Consider the following 24,803-nt stretch of genomic DNA (forward strand, 5'->3'; position numbering starts at 1 on the left):
TAGGGTTGGATTTTGTTGTCGTGTTCATTAATACGACGTCACTAATTTTGGTAGATTTCGTGGATTTATACAACCAGAGGCTTTGAGGGCATAACATTTTTGTATTAAGAAAAAAGAAAATATTGTTACTCAAAGTTCCCATGTAAAACACTGCAGTCATGGATCAAAAACATGAAGACTCCACACGGAAAGTGCACTCACCTGCTTGTTACAAAATGGATCATAGACATTTAATTAAAACACATCACTGCCGTATTCACGGACCCTTTTGTTTCCTCCTGACTTGCCTTACCTGGGTAGGAGGGGTGAGGATGAGAGATGATTTGGAGGGGAGGGCAGGGACAAGGGGACGGGTAGGAACACTAATACGATGTTAACACAGGGTCACAGCACTTACGGAGGTATTTCCTGCCTAAATGACTGGAAAGTTCACCCTTCCAGACATTAGGGAGCACTCTGGTGACAATGAGGAAGAGATGCAACCTCAACACAGCATGTTCATGGTGCATTTTTTTAAAAGAAACACAAAGACAATAGGAAAAATAGGAAGGAAGAGCATACCTTTCACTACCTTATCCAGATAGTGAGCTTGGGAGATAAAAGACAGGACATTTAAGGTAGGATTGAATAAGTGCATTGCGGCTTACTACGAGACTGTGCAGGTGCTAGAAAGGCAAAGGAAAGTTCGCTGTGATATGAACAGAAAAACCTTAATTATGAGGAGAGAAAAAAGGACGAAGGGTGGAGCACAGCCCTCCTCAGTCAAAGAGCTCAAGAAGGCTGTGTTTAGGCATCCAGTCATCTTTGCTCATTAAGATCAGGAAGAGAAACAGGAAAGTTTTATATATATTTATGTGTTTATATATATATAGGTATATATATGTATAAATATATATATATGGCAGAATATTGTAATGCTCTGCTCATTTGCAACAGTCTACTTCTGGTTTGCTGACTGCTTTGCTTTTCATTAGGAGAAACAGAGTCATTTGAAAGTGCTCCACCTCACCTGATTGTCCTGTATTTTTCCACACAAAGAGGCACAGTTCTGTGACCTTACCAGACTGGGAGAGGATTTTCCCTGGATCTTCTTAAAGGTAATACATTGCATTTATACAGCATCCTCTAGCCCCAGATCAAATTACTTTACAAATATTAAATTAACCTCATGGCAGCTCTACCAGATAGGTAAGTATTAATATACTTATTCCAAGGAGGGCTGAGGAAAAAAAAAAGTAAGTTACAGGTGTAGTGGGAAAAGTCATGTGCCCAATTCCCATGGAAAACCACCTCCTAATTGATTTTCTGGGGTCAAACAGAAAGTTGGTGGCAAAGACATGAGCAGAAGCCGGGAGTCCTGCCTTGGAGAGCCCTCGCGCATGCCAGCAGGCGGCACTCTCTGTCCTAACAGCAGCTGGCCTTTATTAATAAATAAGAGGCTCCGAGTCTTGTATTCTCTTTCATTACCTGCTTAAACGTTATTTCCCTTGTTCTTTTGTCTGCTCCCTGCAATCTCACTCTCAGTTGTCTCCTGGTGCCCTTTTGAAGAGGTTTTTGTTTCAGGTTTGTTCACGCAGCCCGCCCACCTGGGAGGTCACAGCCCTTGCAGGAATTATTCTGCCGTCCTGTGAATCTAATGGATCTGTTGAAGCACTATTGAAGGTAGTGGGGAGCACTGGGAGGACCGGAGCTAACCTAGTGTGGGGCAGTTGCGAGCCTTGGGAATGAGATTAACTAATCAATGCAGTGTCGTGGCAGCGATGCGAGACATGGCATCACCATCCACTTGGACGGTGGCTGAGCCTGGGAACGTGTCTCTTGGATTTTGATATCCAGAGCAGCCCAACCTGTAAATCTGGGGGGCAGTCACTGTGCAGATGATGGCAGTGGAGGCAGTGGCCTGTACCAACCATAAGTCAGCTATGTGTCAACGTTTTCTCGTAATTTGAAAAATAATGGAGGCCTTCTATGGGAACATTCCATGGTAGCATGAATCTTTCTTCTCTAAACCTGTATAGTCTCATTCCCGTGCTATACTTCTGGCATCAAAATACCATCTTATTATCTACCGACACTCCTTTGGAAAGCTGATGGGCATGTAGGTTGTGCTGAGGAACTATGGAGGGGGTCAGAAGGCACTGCACTCAGCTCCATGTCCTGCCCCCCTCCTGGAAACCACTGTCCCTTCAGATGTGCTACGAGGGGAGCTCATGTGAGCATTTTCCAGACTGAAAGCCCTCTCATTTCACCACCCTGAGCTAATTTGGTTTGTTTTGTCTGAAACACTTAGGGAAGGACAACACGAGCATTTCTCTTGGCTCATAGAGAGGGAGGGAGGGAAGGAATAGAGAAGTGAGAGATCCTAGGGGTAGGTCTTTGGGTAGAACTTCTCCAGCACACTCTCCTTCTTCATTTTCCAAATATTCTTTTTCCCTTTAGCTTCCCCATGGGGCGAAGCGGACAGAGCCTCAGTGAAATCACTGGAGTTAAACTGAGGTCATGTAAATTTAAGGAGAGGAGAAAGTAGCCCTTCATTGCTGAACCAGCGACGGCACAAGAAGTTTATGCCACAGGGGCAGGGAAAAGCCTGTCTTTGAAGTTCATCTGTGCTTAATATTTACTGTCAAATCTGCTGCCGAACTACTCAATGCCAGATTACCTTCAGCTTGATGCAAATTCATGTCAGAAGTAAGCAGCCAGCACATGTTTTCCACTGACTGCTACAACCACGGCTGCCTCTTGCCCAGAGGAACCCACCTCAACCAGGCAGGGTGGGTGCCAGCGGGTCAAACGCAGCTCAGCTTCTGCTGCGGATACACCTGGGCGCTGCAGTGAGCTGACTATGCTGTCTTGGGCAGAGGGCAGCAAGAACCTTCTCCAGACACCAGTGGGCTTATTTGACGTCGGGCTGCACACGGACCGAGCTGCTTTGTGCATTTAAATGGCCCAAGTGATGTGTTAGAAAGCTGGGGAAAGGAGACCAGGATCCGTCTGTAATGTGCCTTGTCTGGATTCCAGCTGCTCCAGCAGAAACCAAGAGGCACTGATTACAACCCCAGCTATTCAGAACATGTGTGATTATTTATAGAAGAAGGCTGATGAAAGGCAAACTTAAAGGGGCAGATTTCTCAAAAATCAGAGTTTTGCTAAGTAAAACAAAAACCAGCCCGATGGTGCCATAAGCAGAAGCCCATGTGGGACGGGCTGTCTGCCTGTCTGTCTGGGCACTTGTTATTGCATATATCACCAGTGCGTGCCAGGACCAGATTTTCAAAAGGACATAAGCATGTAGCTTTTGTAGAGATCAATGGGAATTAGGCACTGAGGTGCTTTGAAAATCCTGCTAGGTGGATCACTGTGTGTTTGGCAAGCTAACTGCTGGTCGTTTCGTGCTCTAGGGACCCTGTGCAACAACTGAAATTCAAGTGATGGCTTTGCTCTGGTGTCCAGGCTGTTCAAGGATGATGAACATCCCAACTCCACCACACGGGGAAGAGCTCTCTGCCATTATTTTTCTAGATAACCCTAACAGGAATCAAAGGATTTAGGCTTATTGCTAGCAAAATATCATACAGAGAGACTGGCGTATCAGATACAATCTCAGTGCAAGGACTGCACAGGAAGAGTGAAGTCTCCTTTTGCATCTCTAAGGTGGGATGCAGGGCACCAGAGGCACTATCCAGGCCATATCATCAACTGGATTAAATATGAGGCCAGGCTGTTACGGCCCTGGGAAATTTCTGAAGTTGTTTATTAAACCCGGGAAATTTTCTGTGGTGCCACCTGTGAATCAACCCCATGGAGCAGCCTGCCACAGGGCTGAGTTGTAATTTGGCCTTTCAGATCCCACAGAAAGAGGGTTTATTTCACCTTTAAACGCAATGCTCCTAAAACCTACCATGCTCCCTCGATGTGGCTTAGGCCAGAACAGAAGAAATTTGAATTCTTGCGGTGTTTCTAACTGGGGGCAAATTTGGAATTTGCTGGAGAGCCCATCATAGGAGTCTTGCATTGTGGCTGTTGTCATGTTTTTTTTTTTTTTTCCTTTAAGTAATTAGAGTAAATCGATTGAACCATTCTGCTGGGTTTCAGGATTCCTGCAGTTATATAATCAACTTTCTGTTCTACTCTTTTCCTGGATGCGCTAAGTTTGCTGAATTGGGATGATGAATGCAAGCTTCTGCATCAATTTCCTGGTTGGGAATTAACTGGGGTTCCTCTAATGAAATCTGTGAATGTGAGCAATCAAGCTAGTGTATTTGGTAACCCAACCCTTTGTATGAGCAAACAAAATTAATCCACTGGGATCAGAGTTCCCTTGAACACCGTAAGAGCCTCCTATAACCTACAAAAGAAGAGGGTTTCTTGCTCTCAAACACGCTCAACAGGAAATGGAAGAAGTGTTCTTTACTCCGATCATCCATTTCTACCACGTTACCTGCACACATGGCGATATTGTTAAAGCATCACTTCAGCAATGGGGTTTTATGCTTGTCAGTGCTAAAGCAAACCGGGCCATGACGCAGACATATATGGAATTACCGTCAACAGAACAAGTTGCCATGCAGGGAAATTACACAAGGACAAGGGGAATGCTTTCCACATACTTAATGTAATTCCAAGTCAATGTCCTTTCATCTGTGCCGATACAACTAGCTTATTACTCCTTCTAAAGCTATTCAATTTTCTTGGATATTTATGACTTTGCCAAATCTCTTTTACATTCTACACATTTATCAATGAAATATTCTACAGGAAATACGGTTTATAGCTTCAGAGGCATGAGACTATGTACAAATTCATTGCTAAATCACCATGCAAGAAGATGGGGGGGAGGAGGGAAGTGAAAAGAAATAGAATTGCTCCAGCACTTTAAGTATTAAAGAATGATTCCTAAACCAAGGCAGCACTGCAACAGGCAGGTAGCGCTGCACAAAATGATAGTGCGCACCAGTGAAATCTCGGCGCTGACTGCATTGCGGTGCTGGCCTTTCCCATGATAACACAGACTCTTTATACTTACAGTGAGGAAAACTACAAATAATGGGGTAAATCTAATTACCATGAAAGATAAAAGCTTGTTGTTCGAAAACAGCCAGGGCATATCAGCTGTGTGGAGAAATACCATATACCAAATTAGTGGCATTTTGGTTTTGCAGCAGAACTAATAAAATGGCACTGACAGTACGAATCAGGCTTTCGTTGTGCATAAATGACTTTCATATAAAATTGTCCCCTGGATTTGGGGGCTTTTGCTGAACTTTATTTTTTTCTTTCAAAACTCTTTCATGAATGTTTTGCTTTCTGAATCAAAGGACTTGAACACAAGGCTTTAAAATAATATTATAGAAACACAGGATTCCAATTAACACAGGACTGCTCTCTTTTCATTTTAAAGTCATTTAAGAGAGGGTTCTTTTTTAAACCCTTCCTCATGAAAAGAAAGGAAAGCTGCTAGAGACAGAGAAAAGAAAGTAGAATGTAATGTCTAATGAGACAGAGGAAGTTTTAAGAGCTAGATATTTTTCATTAGGGGATGCATGTGGAGAACATAACATGGTAGGGTGAGATTAGCAGAAATAAATCATATGTAGAATTGAGCCACAGATATGGTTTGTACCATTACCCTAACGCTGGAATTAAATCTTGTGATTGGGCTTCATTCCCTGTCTGCCTTTGTGCATGCAAACTCACCTGGTGTGCGAGCAAAAGAAGTGGTGTCTACATATAACTACGCTGATAATCCACAGAGGTAGCTATGCTGATGTGCCCAGGTACTGCTAGGGGTTAATTCTGATGCAGGTGATTTATACGCACCATGGCATAATGAAAGCAACGTAGAAGTAAATTTTCTTGTCTTTCAAAGATGTTGATTAAAACAAAATGACTGGAGGAGAATTCTCACTCTGGAACAACTCTTCTAAAGTCACGTGGTTTTTTTTCCAGGTCCACACAGGCATTACTGAGAGCAGAACTGCATTCAGTAATTTAGCTTTCCATCAATGTGTAATAAATGGTATCTGGGGAGTTTTAATGCTACTGATTTTATAGCATGACTATGGAATGGGGACTAAAGCGGTTGAATGCATGACAGTCAGAAAAAAGGAAGAAGGGAAAATGCATCAAGGAGTTAAGTGAGATGGAGGAGGAAGGTAAAATAAGCCAGTTCATTAATGATGCTGCAAATTGCTTAACGTGAGAACTGTACCTCTTTGCATGAGTTTGGCACATTGGTGGCCAAATAATAATAGACACGACACTGAGAGCTCAAGATAAGTGCCAGGTGCATGACAAATACAGAACCAAAGAGAGAGGGAAATGAAATGGTTAGAAAGGTAGCAGGCTGACAAGGAATAAGCAAGACAGGGTTAAATACCAGCCAGAAGTCATCTGACTGCCGTTTCCTCTTCCATACTGGCAAGCAAAGTGGCAGTGCAAATAATGGAGCAAATAAAAGGAAAGAACTTTAAATCAGATGCGTGTTTCTGAAAATGCTGTCACCATAGAAGAGAGAAGTCTTGGGGGCCACAGAAAGACATTTCGAGAGAGGCAAAGTGGGATGTTTTTAAAATCATCTAGCTGACATTTGACACCTTGTCTCTAGGAGATTGAACACCACACAGGTGTACTTCATGTCTGATAATAAAAATATATATAGCCATTCCATCAACAAATGAAAGGACATTTTGCCTTGTTCCCACATGAAAATGTATGATGTCAGAACTTGAAATCCAAGAACAAAGGTGCTCATGCTACACTAAGTCACACGTATTCAATTAAGCATGCGCCTTTTCTCCTCCCTGATCATCAATTATTCTTTTAAAAGTAGTTGTTTTTTCTTTCTCCCTACCAATAGTGCAGTGCTCTCCGTTCCAGCCCGGGCTGCATTCACACTTGCCATCCCGGCACGTCCCGTGCTCATTGCAGCGTGGGTGACACGCTCGCTGATCACAGGCTGTGCCCATCCATCCCTCCTCACAGCGGCAGGTGCCTCCGACACAAATGCCATGTCCTCCGCAGTCCGCTGCACAAATCTCTGTGGGAGAGGAGAGAAGAGAGAGGAGGGGATATGGGTGGAGAGAAGGGAGAGGGGGAAAATCCAGAGTGTTATTGTCAAGAAAAGCAGCCACACTTCACTACCTCGCCTTACAGGGCCATGAAAGGAATTCCTGGAGCTCATAACACTAATCCTTCCTAACAATGAGAATCTAATAAGTATATTATAAAAAAAAGATGGACGTGGATTGCAGAGGTCTGCTGTGATTGATCCTCCTATTTGCTTTCTAATTCTCTTGCACTCCTTGAGCTTTTGTGATCACCAAATCCGAAGGGGAAGGCTCTTCCAATAAGCAGAACAAAAGTCACATTTAATTAAAATCTGGTTAAGTGTGGAAACAATGTGCTGATAAACTACTGATGCTAAAGTTAAGTGCTAGTAAAGCCTGTTTATGGCTTTTTAACCCACCGTCCTGGGGATAGGATTCATTAAAACCCTTCTTCTCACTTTAAAACTAATATAGAATCTTTCTATTTTTACTAAGTCTGCACATCTGCTATGTCTCTGTTCTCCTACCACGCCATTAAAAATCCCCTCTCAGGCATTCGGAGAGGTCTCTTTTTGTCAGCTACGTGCACTGGAGTTGATAGGATGGTGCTTGTCCCCAAGACTTATTGGAGTTAAGGGAAGCACAGAGCCACAGCTGGGCACTTCGGTACTTACCTCCAAAGAAGAGAGGAGCTAAAGCACATTAGCTCGCCTTCCCACCCTCCGGGAGCCCCAGTAGACATGAGGACACATAATATTTTGGCCCAGCATGAGAATTTTGGCTAAAACCTGTCATGCCCATGGTATGAATTTGGGGGACTTCATGTTTTCATCTGCACTGTATTTGTCTGGAAGAATTGAGACTTGGTGGGGAACAGGTACCCACCAGTCAGGCGTTAAAATCCCTGTTACCACCATTACTATACAGGACCGATTTCAAGGAAAAAAATAAAACCAAATACAGATGTGGTGTTACACTGCAAATGAAATGAAATGAATCCATCTATTCTTCTCCAGGTTCACATCGCCTGGCTGCTCACTTTCCATCTCTCATAAAACCATGACTGCGCTCTCCTCATGCAGAGGAGAGGCAACTCAGACTGTATTTCAGACTATCAGCTCTTAGCCCCGCTCTCTGACATCTGCCTGGTGCATCTAAATTGGATCGAGCTTTCCCAAATGTTTTGGATTCAAGCCGTGTGTGTGACGGAGCCATTTTATAGATTTTAGAGGGTAGGGACACAGTTCCCTTTGGGGAGAGTGGAGAGAAGATGTGAACGGAAGAAATGCTGAGCAGGGGTGGGCTGGAAACCCAGAAAGGGGTACCAGGGTACTCTGCAGAGCACTTTTTCTCTCTCTTCCCCCAATATGTACTCCTAAAATTAATATCTCAGATGCCAACCCATCTCCAGTGCCTCTCTTTGCACTTCTGGGCATATAAAGTGCAGGATTCAGGCCTTGAGGCGTGTGGCGGAGGGGCGACTGCTATTATACAAGACATTTACTTCAGGTCACTGGCTGCACATAAAATATTCAAAACTACTCAGCCTGCATTAACATCACACCTGACTGAAATTCAGCCTTACTTAAGTTGCCTTTAGTCTTTTGCTAATTAATATTGCCTGTAACAGGAAGCTTAGGCTGTTCGGGGACTTTTGACACACTCCTGATGTGGGGCTGGAACATTCACTTCAACCCCAGGAAGAAGGTTTTGCATCATGGGAGAGACTGGAAGGTCTTCAGACCCTCACGCTGAAATGGACCCTTGTCTCCAAGAATCAGAGAGCTCTTTGGACAATGGTAGCTACGACAGCAACAAGAATAATGCTTTGCATGCCCAGAAAACACCTCATTTTTCAGGTGCGACAAGAACACAGTATTTTGTGCCTGCTTACGACAGTCCAAGGAGGTGAAACAGTTTCCTGTTGAACTCCATTTGCTGCAATATCTTGAATGTCTCCAAACCCTCTCAAACATTTAGTACTATGTATTTAAATTTCTAATGAAAGAACTTTGGAGTTCAAACGTACTTGAGACAATCAGGAACTTGTCTGTTCCATTTAGAGTCAAACTTGCAAAAGTATTTGAGCACCTCGGGTGTTTAAATCGAGGATGTGCACATACCACTTGCTGCCCAAATGGAACAAAATCTAATGTAAGCTTTACTGGAAGGCAGTGGAAGTTACGCTATCGCGTAAGACATGGCTGAGGAAGGACTCTTGAGTTTCTGTCAGAAGTTTTTACTTCGCATCTGTCATTGAGAGACAGATTTTCACAGCTCCTAGATGCGAGGGAGGTAATATCATACTACAGTGCCCGTTATGAACAGAAGGGATGGGCAATTATCAACTTGCAAGAGGGTTGGAGCCCAGCCATGTGTGTTTTCTACCCCTTTCCCCAACTGCCAGACAGCACTGCAATGGAGCGTGGGCTGGTCAGGATGGTATGCGAACACACAGGACCTGCAAATTAGTTAATGTAGAAATAAAGCTGCACTAAAAAAAAAAAATTAGCTCTCCTTGGCTGATCTGATGAACAAAGTCTGAGGGAGGATAAAGGAAACAGCAGATAAAAAATAAAAAGTTAGATTTGCGGTACTAAAATTTCAGCAAGCTGATAAGAAATGCATTGAGAAAGTACAAAGTCTGAGGCTGCTGGTATTTAAGCCTGAACTAGAAAAGTATTGTAGCCTCTGGTGCTTCCCGGCAGTCTTTCACCATAGGGATACTCCAGCGTTGGACTGAAACAACTCCTGTGGTTATTGGTTTACATTCCTTATTCATATGTGCTGAACTTTTTTCTTGCTCCCAGTTCACCTAGCAACCCAGAGAACTCCAGCTCGGTTACTGCACATCTTCATTATGTCCCGTTCCCGAGCTTTGACCTTCAGGGTCTCATCTCTAAGCTGGGGAGAGCACTGGTATCCTCAAGCCCAGTGACATGCACCACGAGTAAACTCCACTCCTGGCTGTGAAGCTCTGAAATTCCAAAAGGACAAGTATCTCCAGTGAAGGACAGGAAAATTGGCATATTGGAGGACTCAGCCCCTTGTCCATGCGAACATCTTAAGGACTTTACTATTATTTACTTAATATTTTATCTTTGGTTTGAGAATATTAACGAGTCTGAGTGCCAGTGGTTTCTTCGACGTTAAGATGTTATTTCTGTTTTGACAGACGAAGTAAACAAGGCACAAAGAAGTAAAGTGAGGGGTCTACAGGTATATGTGAACTCTGTGACAGGCACAGGACCTCCTAGATGTCCAGATATCCAGTCTTGTGTCCTGTCAATAAGTCAGGGAAATGACAGTAGGTCGGACATCTACAGGTTGGTGGAGCAGGGAAAAAAAAGCAGGGACAGAAGGAAGCTATTTTGAGTGATAGTCAGAAGCCTTCTTGGAGTTATTTAAAGGTGTGAAACTCGGATAATGGAGTGACGTTCAAAAACGGTGAAGAGAGAAAAAAAAGCACTTTCTGAAAGGCAGAATCTCTGTAGAGTCATTCCTATGAAAAGGGATGGAAAACCCAATGGGACATTTACAACTTGACTGAAATATCTCCCAGACACCATGCTGCCGAGGAACAGTTTTGGACACGCGGGCCAGGGACACGCACTGAATGATCTAAACCGAACAGATCTTGGGCTAACCCAGAACGGGACACCGGGAACATTTTGGGTTTCACCTCCCACCCAGCTGAGACCCCAGCCATACCCACGCATGCAAGAGAGCGCAGGCTCCAGGTTATGAATGTATGAAAATTCATATATAATGGATATATAAGGTGGTTTGGATTCCCAGGCCCCAAGAGCTGTAATAAAGACCCTCGGCTGTGAAAAACACTTGTGAAGCAAACTACTTACGACAGTCTCTCTAAAACGTAGTGTAATTATTTCTGACAGGGAGCCAGGAACCAGGAATTCTCAAATCTAAATCTCCCATTTACCTGCCAGTTTAAAGATAGATGGGACCCATGCAATTTAAATAGCCTTACAACACACATCCTGCTGTATGTCCTGGCCCTTTATAACACGGCACTCTTAAATGCTCACAGGTTTCTAATGGGTGATCAAATAGTCAGAGTAGCTTTTACTTTCCTGGTGACACTCAAAGAAATTATCAAAATGGATTTCAGATTAAGTTTCCACTTAAATACAGGTCTTTTTGGGCAGCTCAAGACAACTTAGGCTGGTTTACAGAAAAGGGCAGGTGAATCGTTTCTTCGTCACTCAGTCCCAGGGACAGAATTTGCCACCTCTGTTCTTATTACAAGCTGCATTTTCTTTTTTTTTTTTTTTGTTGTTGGTACATTTCCCAGTTCTGTTGTTAAAATTAGAGGACATGATTAGCTACCATCTGAGCTGCATGAGCAAATGAGAAGGCAAGCTTTTAGTTCTCCTATTACAGTATTCATAGACTGGCCAGCTGCACTATATTGCTCCTGCCTATTTAAGCTTAGTTAGAACACTATGCTTGTGCATAAAAGACCTGCCTGTTAAATATTTTCACACCAGCTGTTCCCAAAAGGTGACTAAATATTTCCTTTCATCTTCAATCTCTTCCTCTGTTTGTATGAACAGCTTAGCCATTCCTTATCCTCTCCTAGAGGTGCATTGTGTTTTACTTCATCTTGCCGTGCAGCTCTCAAAAGCCGCCTGTAGCTTCTTGAAGGAAGGGGATCTTCTGAGCAAATCTGGCGCCCAGTTCTAAGAGGAAATATGAGGCTTACTGCCCTCAAAAGGTACCATCAACCCAGGCACCTCTGTGGGAAATACCTGGACTTTGAGTAATACCCTGTATTTTGCTCCCTGACACTTGCACTTACCAGCGGGCACTGATGGATGTTAATTGATTCACGGATGCAGGGTTTTATCTAAGGAATCAAGTTAATTTCTACTCTACCATCTGTTTTTTTGCCACGTTACTGCCTAGGATTGGTGTCTTCCATGGCCCGGATTCCACCCCACCGAATGTCACTCTTACAAGAAGAACTCAGTTGAGCCTAGTTGCCCTCTGGGGGTCAAGGAGGAAAGACAGGTAGATCCAGAGGACAATTAACCTGAAGCCTCTTTCATGGAGAACTTGTGGAGCAGACTGTCCTCAAGGCGCTGTTGAGTTTTGGGTGGTTCACACGGGGGTCTCAGGTGCATCATAAACACCATCCTTAGAAAAGGATAATACCATTCCAACAGGATTCCCATTATTTTTTGTGCAAATAACCAAAAAATACATGACTCCTCTTCAGTTTCAGGACCTGCTCTATTCCATCACTGCTCACCCCCACCGGGAACCAGCCCATGAGGCCAGCCTCAACTGCCTGCTGGCTCATTTTTAGACATGACTGGGGGAAAGATTTCCCTCTGGTCTGTAAAGGCTGCCTCAGGTTTCCTCAAGGCTCTCTTAAAAATACTAATCCAACTTGAAACCTACCCAAAACCTTGACAGAGGCTGCTGATGTGCCTTAACTTCTCCACATTGCATTGATGAAAATGGTATTGTAATTTTATTCTACCTCCATCAGCATGTCTGTCTGTTGTTGTTCACTTAATGCTTAAGGATCTCAGCTATCTGAGGCCAAGATTATCCTTTTTGTTCTGCGTTTGCACTGTGCCAGGTGTAATGAGGTCACAGTCCACTTCAGAAGTAAGAATAATAAAGCAATTACTCATACAAATAAAAACCTTGTACCTGATTCTTTCTTTCTTTCCTTTTTTATTTTTTTGCATATTCTGCTAAAACCTGACCCAAATCTGTCCCCTTAAGAATAAAAAGTCTGCTATGTTGCCTTTGATATTTCAGAAGAAAAGTGGGAAAAGAAACCTATCAAACACTAGCCGCCAGTGTAATGCTTTGTTCACGGCCCTTTTTAATTGATATAACAGACACGGTAGCTTCCAACACAGGAAGCGGCATAATCCAGAATTTCATATTATTTTCACATTACATTGAAGAATTGGGTTGGGAAAAGGATAGCGATGTCAATTTGTGCTTCATTTATAGCAAATCCATTTTTACGTTTACCCCTATCCCCCCAAAATCCTAAAATTGGCTTGACAACAGTTTAAAGCTTTCCAGCTTAGAGAAGAGCAACGCAGATGAAAATTTTCCTTTAGCATTCATGTGATGCAGACTCAGAGATTTAGCTGCTTCTGACCTGCCTGCTAAATCCTTTAATAAATATGGATTTAGTGCTAAAATATAAGATCTGGAGAAATTGCTCAGAGCTTCCTGAAAACTGGGGCAGTTCCACTGACCTTCAACATATTAATAGGAAATTTAATCATTAAAAATTATTAACTTAACTGGGATTTTCCTATTTCAAGTTGGCTCATCTAAGGCCATTTCCAGCCTCGGACAGATTTTTCCAGAAAAGCAGCACAGGAGAGAGGCACTGCGCAGAGCTAAAAGGCTGGCTTTGGTGAGGAGCTAAGCCTTGTTTCCACAACCTGCATTTGCCTTAGAAGGCAAGTTATGGGGGATATCTGGGAAAAGCATCTAATATAAAGATACGGATGGAAAAACCAGGAGGTTCACAATGGGTGTGATTTAGACAGCAGTGAAGGGCTAAATACATTCTTCATAATGAAATGTGTTCTGCAGTGTTATGAAACTCTCATTTATGTGATCTGAGAACTCTGTAGTGACACACGAACGCCTCTGCTGGAACCGAAGGAGACATAAAGCTCATTAGCTTTTAAAACCATCCTTTTTACATGTGTAATAAGGAAGGGTTCAAACTACGGAGCAAGAAAAAACCTGAAAGGAGAGGTCTGAATTTTCTGTCCTTGCCAGTAACAAATCTGTAGCGTGGCATCCTCTGAAAACCATCCCGTTTCAGAAGCGACCGGGCAACGGTTGTGCAACTTGTGTCCGTGTCACTAACTGAAGGTCATGTGTTTTCTCCTTCAGAGATCATGTCCTAAAAGCAAGGTTGGCATAACATAACACTTTATACAAATAATCTATTTACCTATTTTTAAAACATACATCAGTTATTTAAAAATTATTAATGCAGAAATAATAATTATTATGTCAATAAATATAAGACCTGTTTGCTTCTATGAGTGTAATTAAACTTCTGGTACCGAGATGACTGTCCACGCCACGGAAGGAGGCCAACGACATTTATATAGCTCAGCAAATGGAATCTATCTGAAAGGTAAGTTATTTCCTTTCTTTCCATGGATGAGGAAATCCAGGTTAAAGGGTGCTCTCCAGAGACTGAAAATTAATCCACCAGCTTTGCTATCGTCCCTCATCAGGAAGAACACTGGCCTTTAGCGATGGTTTTGAAATGTGACTCAGGACACCTGAGTTTTCACCTGAGCCTGAAGCCCTGAGGAGCATCCTGGGGTGCTTGCACTGGGGAATGCATACCCTGCGTTACAGCCTGACCCTAACCAGGACACCTCAGTTGGCCTAAACGCTGTCTGTAGCCAGGCTCTGCAGAAGGAGGACTGAGCGCACGTCTCCAATACATGTGCAGAAGGCACAACCCTGCACTTGCAGAAAAGACTGGGTATTCACCAAGGAGGTATAGAACATGTGCATGATGGAAGAGGAGAGAGTTTTTACTCTAAGCGGTTGAGCTGGCTTAGCTGTCTATCGCTAGGAGAAGGGTTGGTGGAAATCCCTAATAAAAGAAAGCACCCATCTCTGGCCTTCAGCTAGACATAAAAGATTAACCCCACTTCAGCCCTTTCCCCCATTCCTTCCCGATATTTAGTTCTTTGCTTGCGTAAGCAGCTTTGTGTTTAACTGAAAGGCTTCTGCAAATACCCTTCTAGGTCTCATCTCTCTGGAGACTCAGATCAGGAATCTAGGCAGCTCAGAGCTGCCTAACTTGGAGATGAAGCGTCCACAGAGCAGCTGCTCAGCTGGGGCTGAGCAGATCCAGGAGATCTGTCCCATAACTGCCCTGGAACCCACCTTCCATTTCGAAAATGAGTAATGAATGAGTCTGGTATAGTAATATACTTCAACTGATCTGTTCTCCAAGACTGAGCCTCTTGCTCTATAAACATACAGCACCTAGCACCCTTGGGAGTCCTTGCTAGAAACAGTAAGAGCAGGAGCAGTCATGAGCGATCCCCGTGCTAATGGATCACAGCTCTTACCCAATCTGTGCAGCTGCACAAGGTACAGTGGTACAGTTCGGATCTCTGTTAAAAAAAAAAAAATCTCATTTCTAAGTGCAATTTCAGCTTGCTTCGTATTTGCATAAAGGTTTTCCAGCTCCTGTCTGAAAAGCTGTAACTCTGCAAGATGAAATTCCATTAAACTGGTCTGCTGCCTTTTACCAGCCTCTGGTTTCTGCAATATTTATACCCTATTTTCATCCTTGCCTTAAATGCTAGGGACTGACCACCACATTGTGTCTAAAGCATCTCCTCTATAGCTGTGATTTACTTTTGTACCCGTGTCAATCTTCCCTTTATTTATTATTCTGAACTTTATTTTAAACTGTCTCTTGCTGTTGAATAGCAGGACATGAAATGCCAGGGATTGATGGACTTCAGTCTTGCAGATGAGACTTGTTGAATAAAAATAAATATCCCAATGTGCAGGATTATGTTTTTCTCTTTGATGCTTAATTGGATCTCTATGCTTTCTGGGATGTGAGTTAAAGCTTCCCAGAGAAGAAACAATTCCTAATGCATTAAATGAAGTTCCTAACAAGGATTCTTCTCTTGACTAATTTTAATTTCCTCTCTGTGTCCATAAGGAGGAGATAATTTGACAGTAGAAAAGGCTTTTGCTCATGCTTACAGTCATGAGAAAGAACTGATTTCTTTTCCAGTTCTATATAGTTTGGGTTTGTCTCAAATAAATTCAACAGAGCATTTATAAATGTGTGTGCTGAAGTAATCACAAGCTAGATTTGCTTGGGATTCCCTTATTCAGAGGTCAGCACTACTGATCAGACAGTCCCAACACGGTTTCCCTTTTCTTCAGACCACATTTCACCAAGGAACGTGAACGTAGAAATTTTATTGTTATTAATCTTTTTTTCAAAAGGAGACGCAGAACATGTACGACATATCCAGAAGTTAGATATCAAATGGGCAGCTTTGTGCCTGCTGTGCTGTCCACATGCCTCAACACTGGTCTGGGAGGATCACTGTTACGGAAAAGATGCAAAGCTTCTCCAAAGCCCTTTCAAACTTTCATCTGTCAAGATCATTAGAAAGGGGCTCGTTAGTGCAAATTGTGATGGTAGTTTTTAGAGTATGAACCTTGCTGCTTGGAAGGGGGCAGAGAGGCTATACTAAATCCGGTGTACCCACTTCAGAGAGTTCACCAAATCATGGTTTTCTGGCCTTCAGGAGACACCGATCCACTATATGACAATCGCTGGTCTTACGTGACTTTTGCTTGCTCATTTTTTTCTGTTATTCTGCTTTACTGACTCCTAGATTATCTTCCCTATTATTTAATCTCAGCCATTCTAAATTGGAATGAAACATGATTTGATGAAGCTGAAAACATCCAATAAACCTTTGCAGAAACTCTGATCATGATGAGCTCCAGCTGGGTCGATGTGTAAGGTCACAGTCGCAGGAGCTATCACCAACAGCAGTGTGGAATTGACTGAATGCAAGTGGAGAAGCCCTGACATGGAACCCCTGGCCATCCTTGCCGAGCCAAATGAGTGAGGTATGAGCAGATAGTCTTGATCTGGCCTAATCAAGGTAGATCACAGGCAGAGCCTGAGTACACACACGCATCCACCCTGCTGATATTCCAGCAGTATTCTTGTTAAAAGAGGGAACAGTCAGAAGCAGAGGTCTAGACTCACAAAACTAAGAGGATGTCTACACGGTGTTCTGTCCATTGATTACCAATTGATTGGCCAAAGCTATTGAACATCATGTATCTTCAGTTCAAAAGCTGTACAACTGCCGTAGAGCAATTCCAAGGCTGCAGAAATACACACTGAATCGTATGGTTTCATGAGCATGACCTAGTCCATGCAGTGGCTATACTGGTTCAGATTCTCAACCCGCTTGATCAACTGGTTTTATCTCCAGAAGAACTGGAAGAACCAGTTGACATCACTCTTGCAGGACAGTAGTTTTGTCCTCAGTGACCAAGGGATCACACTTACTGTGTCAAAGAAGTGACTTAATATTGTTTAAAAAAGCAACTTCATGACAGATATTCTATTGTAGAGAAGGGGCTAAATTATGACCAGCCCCCATGTTAGCATGATGTAAGTCCAGAAACTGTAAGGACTCTGAGGCTCCTCCTTTCAAAAGCAAAGTCAGACAATAAGCCAAAATTTAGTCATCTGAGACTCATAATTCTTCAGTGATACAAGCAAACATGCTCATTGCTTACCCACCCTCAAAACACGCCATTTTAATGACCGCCTGTTTTAACCATGGAATTTAACAGCTTGTTGTGGTGCTGTGAAACATCAATTCTTCAAATTAGCCAAGTTAACATGAACCCCACAGTCTCCAGTACATCGCTGCTGTTTTCAGTCAGAAAAGTCCACAAGACAAAGCATAATTGATCCAAACAAAAAGAACTTTTGAGCTCATGGTGTGACTGCTGAGGTCACATACGGAGATAGGGAAGAATGCTGAACTAAAATTGGCATGTTGGGAATTAGCCCTAATTGTTGTAGAAAACAAATAGGGAATGGAAGAGTCTACCCATTGCCCTTTGAGGGTATCCATAAATTTGCACTGATGCTGTTACAGCTGATAGGAGAGAAAGAAGCTTTACTCATCACAGTATGCCTAAGGTCAGTGAAGACCAGGGATTGCTTGTTACACCACTGGACATACACTATTCTCAGCCTGAGACATGACCTAATCAGAGCACACGCTTTGTGATCTAATGGTCAGAGCCAGACTGATGATATCACCATTTCCACTGGTTTTGGCCAAGTATGACACGACAACTAGAGCGCAAGTTTTCAGTTCCTTCAACCTCTCCCTTGGTCATTGCATCCGATCAAGGCTGTGTGGGCTGCTGCAAACAGAGGACTGGCTAAAAGTAAGAGCCTAAACACATCCTGAGGCTGACAGAAGTTTGACGGATCTCGGGTTGGCCAGGGGAATGTGCTGCGACAATTTCTCAACTATCAGATTGTGAGTAGGAACCCGTATTTGAAATGTAAGTTGTGTTTTTTATCTTACTGGAAGTTTTCTCCCTCCCTTTAGTATGTCATTCTCATCTGTTGACCACAAAAATATTTGGACTTTTGAAGAATTGGACATCCCAGAAAAATAACTGCAGCCCATCTCAACTACTACCTTTTTTTTCCACCACACCAGGGTCTCCTCATACACATTTTCAATAAACAAAGGGAAAAGGAATAAAAGAGTATTCAAATGAAAGCCTTCCTGAATACTTTTATTTCAAATGTTTGGCTGGTTTTAGTCTTTATTGCATTTTTAATAAAAAGCTTAGAAGACTTTAAAGGATAACTTCATCTTGGCAGCGGGTAGGCTAAAATCTGTACTCACAATCCCAACTACATCAAAAACTTTATGTTTTGTACAATGGTAGTTCTTGTTAACACTGTTTATTCTCTGGATTCACTTACTCCTTCACAATTCACAAAGCAGGTATCTGCCAGGCAGAGCCCGTGATAGCCTTGTGTAACAGCGCTGGGCCGTACATACTTTATTCCCTCAGAGAGAAAACTTACTTCTCTCTACGCAAATAAAATGGGGAAGAACACAAGTTCACAAATCAGCATGTTCATGTTATGGTTCTGCAAGGCTGAGGATGAAATCCCTGCTGGTACAAAACATTCACTGGCCTTCCATGACTGTTAAAGGACCAAGGTAAGGCTTTCAGGAGTGGGTTTGAAATTTTAGTGTTGAGCCAGAACAGTTTTTGCTGATGTCTTCTGAAGCCTAGCTTTGACGACCCTGTGCTCCCATAAATTCAACTGCCCCAGACTAATGTTTCTTACTACGCTGCAAGGACAGTGAGACAACCATGTTACAAGCTGAAGGAAGATAATTTAAAGTGGCATTTGATTACATAGTTGTGCCCAATATCTTTTTCTTAAGTCGTTAAGAACTAAAATATATGGATGTTTATCAATTTCAGGTGTTGTATCCTGAGGTTTAGTTCTCTTGTTCTTCTCCACATGTTTTAAAGCTAAGAAAAAGACAAATCAGTGATTTCTGTGGCATCAAAGGGGTCCCTAACCTGCCGTAGGGTACAAGCCTGTATCATGTGACAGCTGATGTCATATCAGTCTTATATACAGACATTTTTAACACTTAATGAAGAAAAGATGGTTTAAAGGAGGAATTATATGAACATCTTCCAAGGATGGATTTTTATCTTGGTGGCCTAGGGCATGACATGAATTCAACAGGAGATTTTGTTTTGTAAGGTTGACACCGATAAGCCCAAGGAAATAAATTCTTATCACACAAGTTGTGTTAATCCTGGCGCTGTTTGACCAATAGGATATGACATTGTCTGGTAAGATATATGAGAACTGTGTTTCTGTGTGTCTGTATGTGTGTGTGTCTGCATGTGTGCAACAATCTCCCGCACAAATCCTGATGAAAAAAGACATTGGAAGGTGAAGGTGCATTTGCTCTAGCTTTCCTCTTGAAAAGTTAATTCTTCTTGGTTTCCTTATCTACTAATTGGAATACAGAAAATATACCTGTTTCAGTGAACTGTACAACTTTGCTGTGGGGAACTCTGTTGGGTCCTATCTGAAAGTCTTTCTCCATTGTTAATTTATACAACTAAATTGGAACTAAAAAATTCAGTCATTACCATTAGCCGATACAGAATCTTAAATCTAATCATTGTTTGTGAATGGACTTAAATTGACCCATTCTGCTGCAAAGTAAACATTGACTTCAGTGTGCTGTGCAATAGTTTACAAGAACATGGCTTTCCTGCAATCAGAGACATGGATACACATACCATGCTAGTTTTATTTTAAATCCAGGTCTCAGTCTACCAAAAGCAATAAAGCCATGGAGGACTGTTTTACAACTGGTGGATAAATACCTGGTCTTCCGCTAGCCCTACGGCCACCCACACTATTTCCCCACCGTGCTTGGAGGCCAGGTTTACCTAGGCTTATCTGCAAACACTGTGATCATTACGTGGCAGTCTGAAGCCCCTCCTAAGCTCTTTTAACTGATCACACAGGCTAAGAGGGGGTTTCCTATTTTTTATGTTAAATGCCACGGTTCTGTAATTGCCTCTCTCCCGATGAATCTGTGATCATGATGCCTGCTGAGCCTTCTACAGTTATTTGGCAGAACTGAGAATCTCTCAGAAGCTAAAACCCAGACTGCTCCAAAGTAACATGAAGCACCCAAATAAGAAGGCAGCTGAATTGACGAGGAATCAATTAAGCTCTCTTTCAAGGATTTCCACTTAACTAAAATCTGAACAGCCCTCTGCAGAGGTTTGTCTGCTCTAGGACCACTATCCCATTACATTGGTAATGTCATGGGAAGCCTAAAAGCAGGAGGGGATGGCATGGAACCGGGCATGGATCAAAACCGGCGGGTTTTTTTCTGTCCACTAAAGACATTTATAACATTTCTAGCCAGATAAGTATGTCCAGGATGAATGTTGCAGTGCAGGAAATGCTGAGGAGATGGATGGTCTGAAACTGTGTTCCTGTCCCAGATGACAGGCACTCTGTTATAAAGAACAATGCCCAGTTCACATTAAGGTTCAGGGCATGAAACCCCTGTCCTCAGCTTTGGCCTCCTGTTGGATCAGCCCAGCAAGTTCATTCTTTTCTTTGAGATGGCTGCTTTTGGCACCTGCATTGACCTGGTAGTTGGGATACTATTCCAAGAAGGGAGAGAGCGCGTCCAACGCGTTCTCAGACTGAGGAGACACCTGCTCTGTGTGCCACAGCAGAAATCTAGGAACTTAAGGTAGCTCTTCAATAGATAGCTCTAGACAGTGGGTAAATCATAACTGCCTGAATAGCTTTGTGATCACAGACCTTAGTAACAAAAGTCTGGCAACAAGTCACTAGGAAGCAGCATTTCCTCCCTGTCACAGCAGGAGAAAAGGGCAGTCGTAAAAAATGACAGAAAACACTGTTAGCAGCAGAAGTGGTGAGAGAAGCTACGAATAAGACCGAACTACTAGATTTCATGAGATACAGTCATGCGAGCTCAGCCTCAGTCCCTGGCCAGGCCTTTTCAAAATGTGAATAAAAACATCATAACTTCTAACTTCTTTCCTGAGTCCCAGCTTCCAGTTCCCAGCTCTTATCATTAAATGTGCAGCCCATGATTTTATGCCTCTACTGCCAATTTAGGTCCACCATATACAAAATACTATTCCTGTTACCGCTCTTCTCCAGTGTACTTTTAAAGGTCTGAAGTACTGCACTGGATGTCAACCGTGCATAAAGTGAGTCGTTATGAATGAGTGATGGAGAAGGAATCCTTATCTGTATGCAGGTCAATGTACAACCATCGTCAACTGCCCCGAAAAAGTCAGTACACTTATTACACAGAGAACATAATTTCTATTGCTGCTTTGTATAATCAACTAGTGAATATCATGCATGTCAAGATGTCAACTACCAAACAGAGAACAGTGTGAAAATCACTGATTTGCATTTGAGGAGAATGAGGGACAAACCCAGATAACTTAATTCCTTTAAGAATGCTTTCGCATCCAAGCATAATACTTTTTTGATGGGTCTGGGATTGTACTGATGATTCCCTCTGGGAAATGGTGCGTTCCCCAAATGCAGACGACCTGACTCACATATTTATTTTACCGCACGCAACCAAGATGCCTTATGATACGTGGTCTGTTGCCTCTTGGCTAGCAAGAAATACTTGGTCCAGTTTAAATAGGTCAAGAGTGAGACTATATCACATGTTAAGTTCTCTTTCACATTGAAGCGCAGGCTATTTCCTTCTTCCTGCTACGTTCGGACAACAAGAGGTTAAGAGAGCCACCCTATAACGGCTTCATTAGTTGCCAGCACTTGGAGAATGAAGTCCTTTGCTAGGGCTCATTAAGAGGTGAAGGGAGATAGCATGCCAAAAGCCTGGGATACAGAGGATCTGTGACGGCAGACCCTGGAGAAAAGGGGTTAGGATGAGTGGTTCCTTAATTATCTTTCTTGTAGTAGGCATTGCCTTGGACGTTTCAGCTGAAATGGGTTATAAAGGACCTTTTTGTATTTTCTTGTGCAACAGTACTAAGATGCAAAAGGGAAGGGATTTAATTCTCCCTTGGAGAAACCACAATGCCACTTCTGCTGCTCAGTACAGGTTATCTCTGGACTTACCTCTGCACCTTTCTCTAAAAGACTTTTTTTATATTTGGCAATCTACCAAAAAAGAAGTGCACACTGAGGGAAAGGGGATCCTAAGAAATTGTCCCTTGTGTGAAAGGTGAAGCATGTTTAATAAGCGTTTTTCTAGAGTGAAAGATCTGAGGTAGTACGGCAGCAGCCCCATCTCAAGAGATCTGGCAGTGGGCACACACAAAAAGCAGGAGAAAATCCCCATATCATCACTCCTTCCTACAATGCAGCGCAGAGCAGAATTCACAAGAAACTGAGTTGCACAGCTTGTCTATGAAGACACAGGCTAAGTGGAATGAAAAAAGATAACATAAACGGGAAACAGAATCTCTAATATTATTATCTGGTGAAAACCAAGGGGGTTATCCAGCAATCTGTGTTCCTCTAAGACTCCCGCTAAAGTCAGGTGAAATCTACCTACCGAGCTGAAAGACTGAGACTAGGGTTCAAAGATAGTCTAGTTTTACTTTCCACATATGGCAACCCTCAGACTTTCACCTAGCTGCTTCCATACTGACTGATACCTTCTGAATGAATACAGCATACAGCATTTCAGACAGGTATTAGTTTCAACTTCAAGGTGTTAAGAACTGGAAAACCCACTGTGCCTCCTCATGTTTTACTCTGGGTTAGCAGATGATTATGCTGTTCTTACGCTCTGCTTCTCAAGGGGGTTTATGAAAGGGGCTGGCCTTGGCACTAGCCCACACGGGCACAGTCCGATAGATTTCACTGGGACTGAACACAGTCCTAACTGCTTTGCTGAGATGAGGTTGATTTATGTAAGTACTTAATTCTTTCACTTAATAATTCTTCTGCTCTGTTTGGTCCTGTTTTACAGGACAATAAAAATCTGGCCCCTTCAGTCCATTCTACAGAACCTCCACCCCACTGGGCTGGGTGGTGCGTTGTTACATGTACTAACATGCTTGCTCAGTCTTATTTTAATCATACAGGAAAAGCACCACACACCCTGTGTGTAAATCTGTCTTTCAAATCAAGTCATCAATTCAGTGGAAAGGTCCAGGTTAGAAATGGAAGTTTACAAATCACCTTAGCTGTGATTTTAGCTGTGAGGCACAATAACCTGAATGTTACAAGCAGCTCGGTGAGGAAAAAAGGTCTTGGAATGATGCTCAAGTTTGTCTCAAATAACCTCACACTGCCAAAGAAAGTTTGCACTAGATGGATTTATAAAAGCAGTATAAGGGAAGCTTATAAATCATCTGTACATGACCCTGCAGGTTAACGAAGGGAAAGTGAATTCTGTTTGCGTGTAGAAATGAACATTTTTCCAAATCCATCCCTGCAATCCCCAAACCTCCATATAAACTCAGAATAATGACTCAATTATGAACTACGCCACAAAATCACTAGAAATACACTACTGCCTTTCCCTTTACAGTGGTCTTATAAATGAGCTCATAGAGTGTGGAATTGACGATGTTAATACAGGGAAAGGAAAAGTCTGGCACCAAATTTATCCTCCTATCAGTGCAGGAAAGCTTCCCTACCTACATCTGCAAAAGTTTTGATCAGCCTAGTTTTAGCCCCAGGCAAGTAGGCCTCCTCTTTTGCTTAGTGTTCAACTCAGTCAATTTTACTTTATGACAAGCTTTCTAACATCTAACCCAAACGATGATTGTCAAAAAGGTTTTCTTTTATGTCCTTTGTACCAGTTGATTGAGTCTGCCCCGTCCTTGGAAGATACTCTCCTAAAACACTTGCAAGCAGTTGACCTGATTTTCTTTACACATGATAGTAATTCCTCAGTGAAAATGTTGCTTATGTAATTTTTCTACTATATACACTCTTTTAATAGGTTTTTTTTTGTCGCTTTGCTGAAAATTCATTTCATTTCATTGCCTATACTGAGCTGCCCTGGATATCTGGCCTAGTTCCACCCCAGCTGCATAAGGTAAAGAAGTTGTTATTGCTGTGGTCTCTTGTTTGTGAGCACAATAAACACACAAAGTGGCACAAAAGCCAAAAGACTAATGTTCCATAGGTTCTGATGATTTAATGTACTATAGCATTTCTCAGCGTGGCATCTAAAAGCTAATTGCATTTGGAAGACAAGCCTCCTGAACAGTTTTTCTTTAGCCTTCATTTCGGATACCTGATGCAGATGTTGAGCAAGATGCTCATTCAGCTGAGGAATGAAAGGTCACAGTTCCAAACCTCTACACAAAACTGCCCATAAAAATCTGTCTTCTTGGTAGGTGCTTGTACTATTAAATACTTCTACTCAGTTAACTTATTTTTTACTTGATAGAGGACAGCGCTTAAGAGTCTTTTAATAGGAACCTCACGTGACACTCATCCTCCTCTAGCTGAGCCTAGAAAAGCACAGCCTTTGAATTCAGAAGGAAAACGAGACCTGAAGGATTGCACCTCTTCCCTCTTGTTTACAGCCACCTAAAGAATGCTTAGTCATCTCCTAAAAACCAAAACAGACCCTCTGG

General features: G+C 42.5%; 1 protein-coding gene across 6 annotated transcripts in view; it reads right to left on the bottom strand.

The window, feature by feature from the left end:
- The window catches only part of TENM4 (teneurin transmembrane protein 4), a 609,630-nt gene that overhangs the window by 121,178 nt on the left and 463,649 nt on the right, over nt 1-24,803 (bottom strand). For all 6 annotated transcript variants that reach the window (XM_075076073.1, XM_075076149.1, XM_075076381.1 and 3 more), the window contains one exon: nt 6,851-7,036. In XM_075076073.1, coding sequence (XP_074932174.1) covers nt 6,851-7,036 — 186 coding nt within the window. The remainder of the gene's footprint in view (nt 1-6,850; nt 7,037-24,803) is intronic.

The sequence above is a fragment of the Phalacrocorax aristotelis genome, chromosome 1 (assembly GCF_949628215.1).
Source record: "Phalacrocorax aristotelis chromosome 1, bGulAri2.1, whole genome shotgun sequence".
Classification (NCBI taxonomy): Eukaryota; Metazoa; Chordata; class Aves; order Suliformes; family Phalacrocoracidae; genus Phalacrocorax; species Phalacrocorax aristotelis.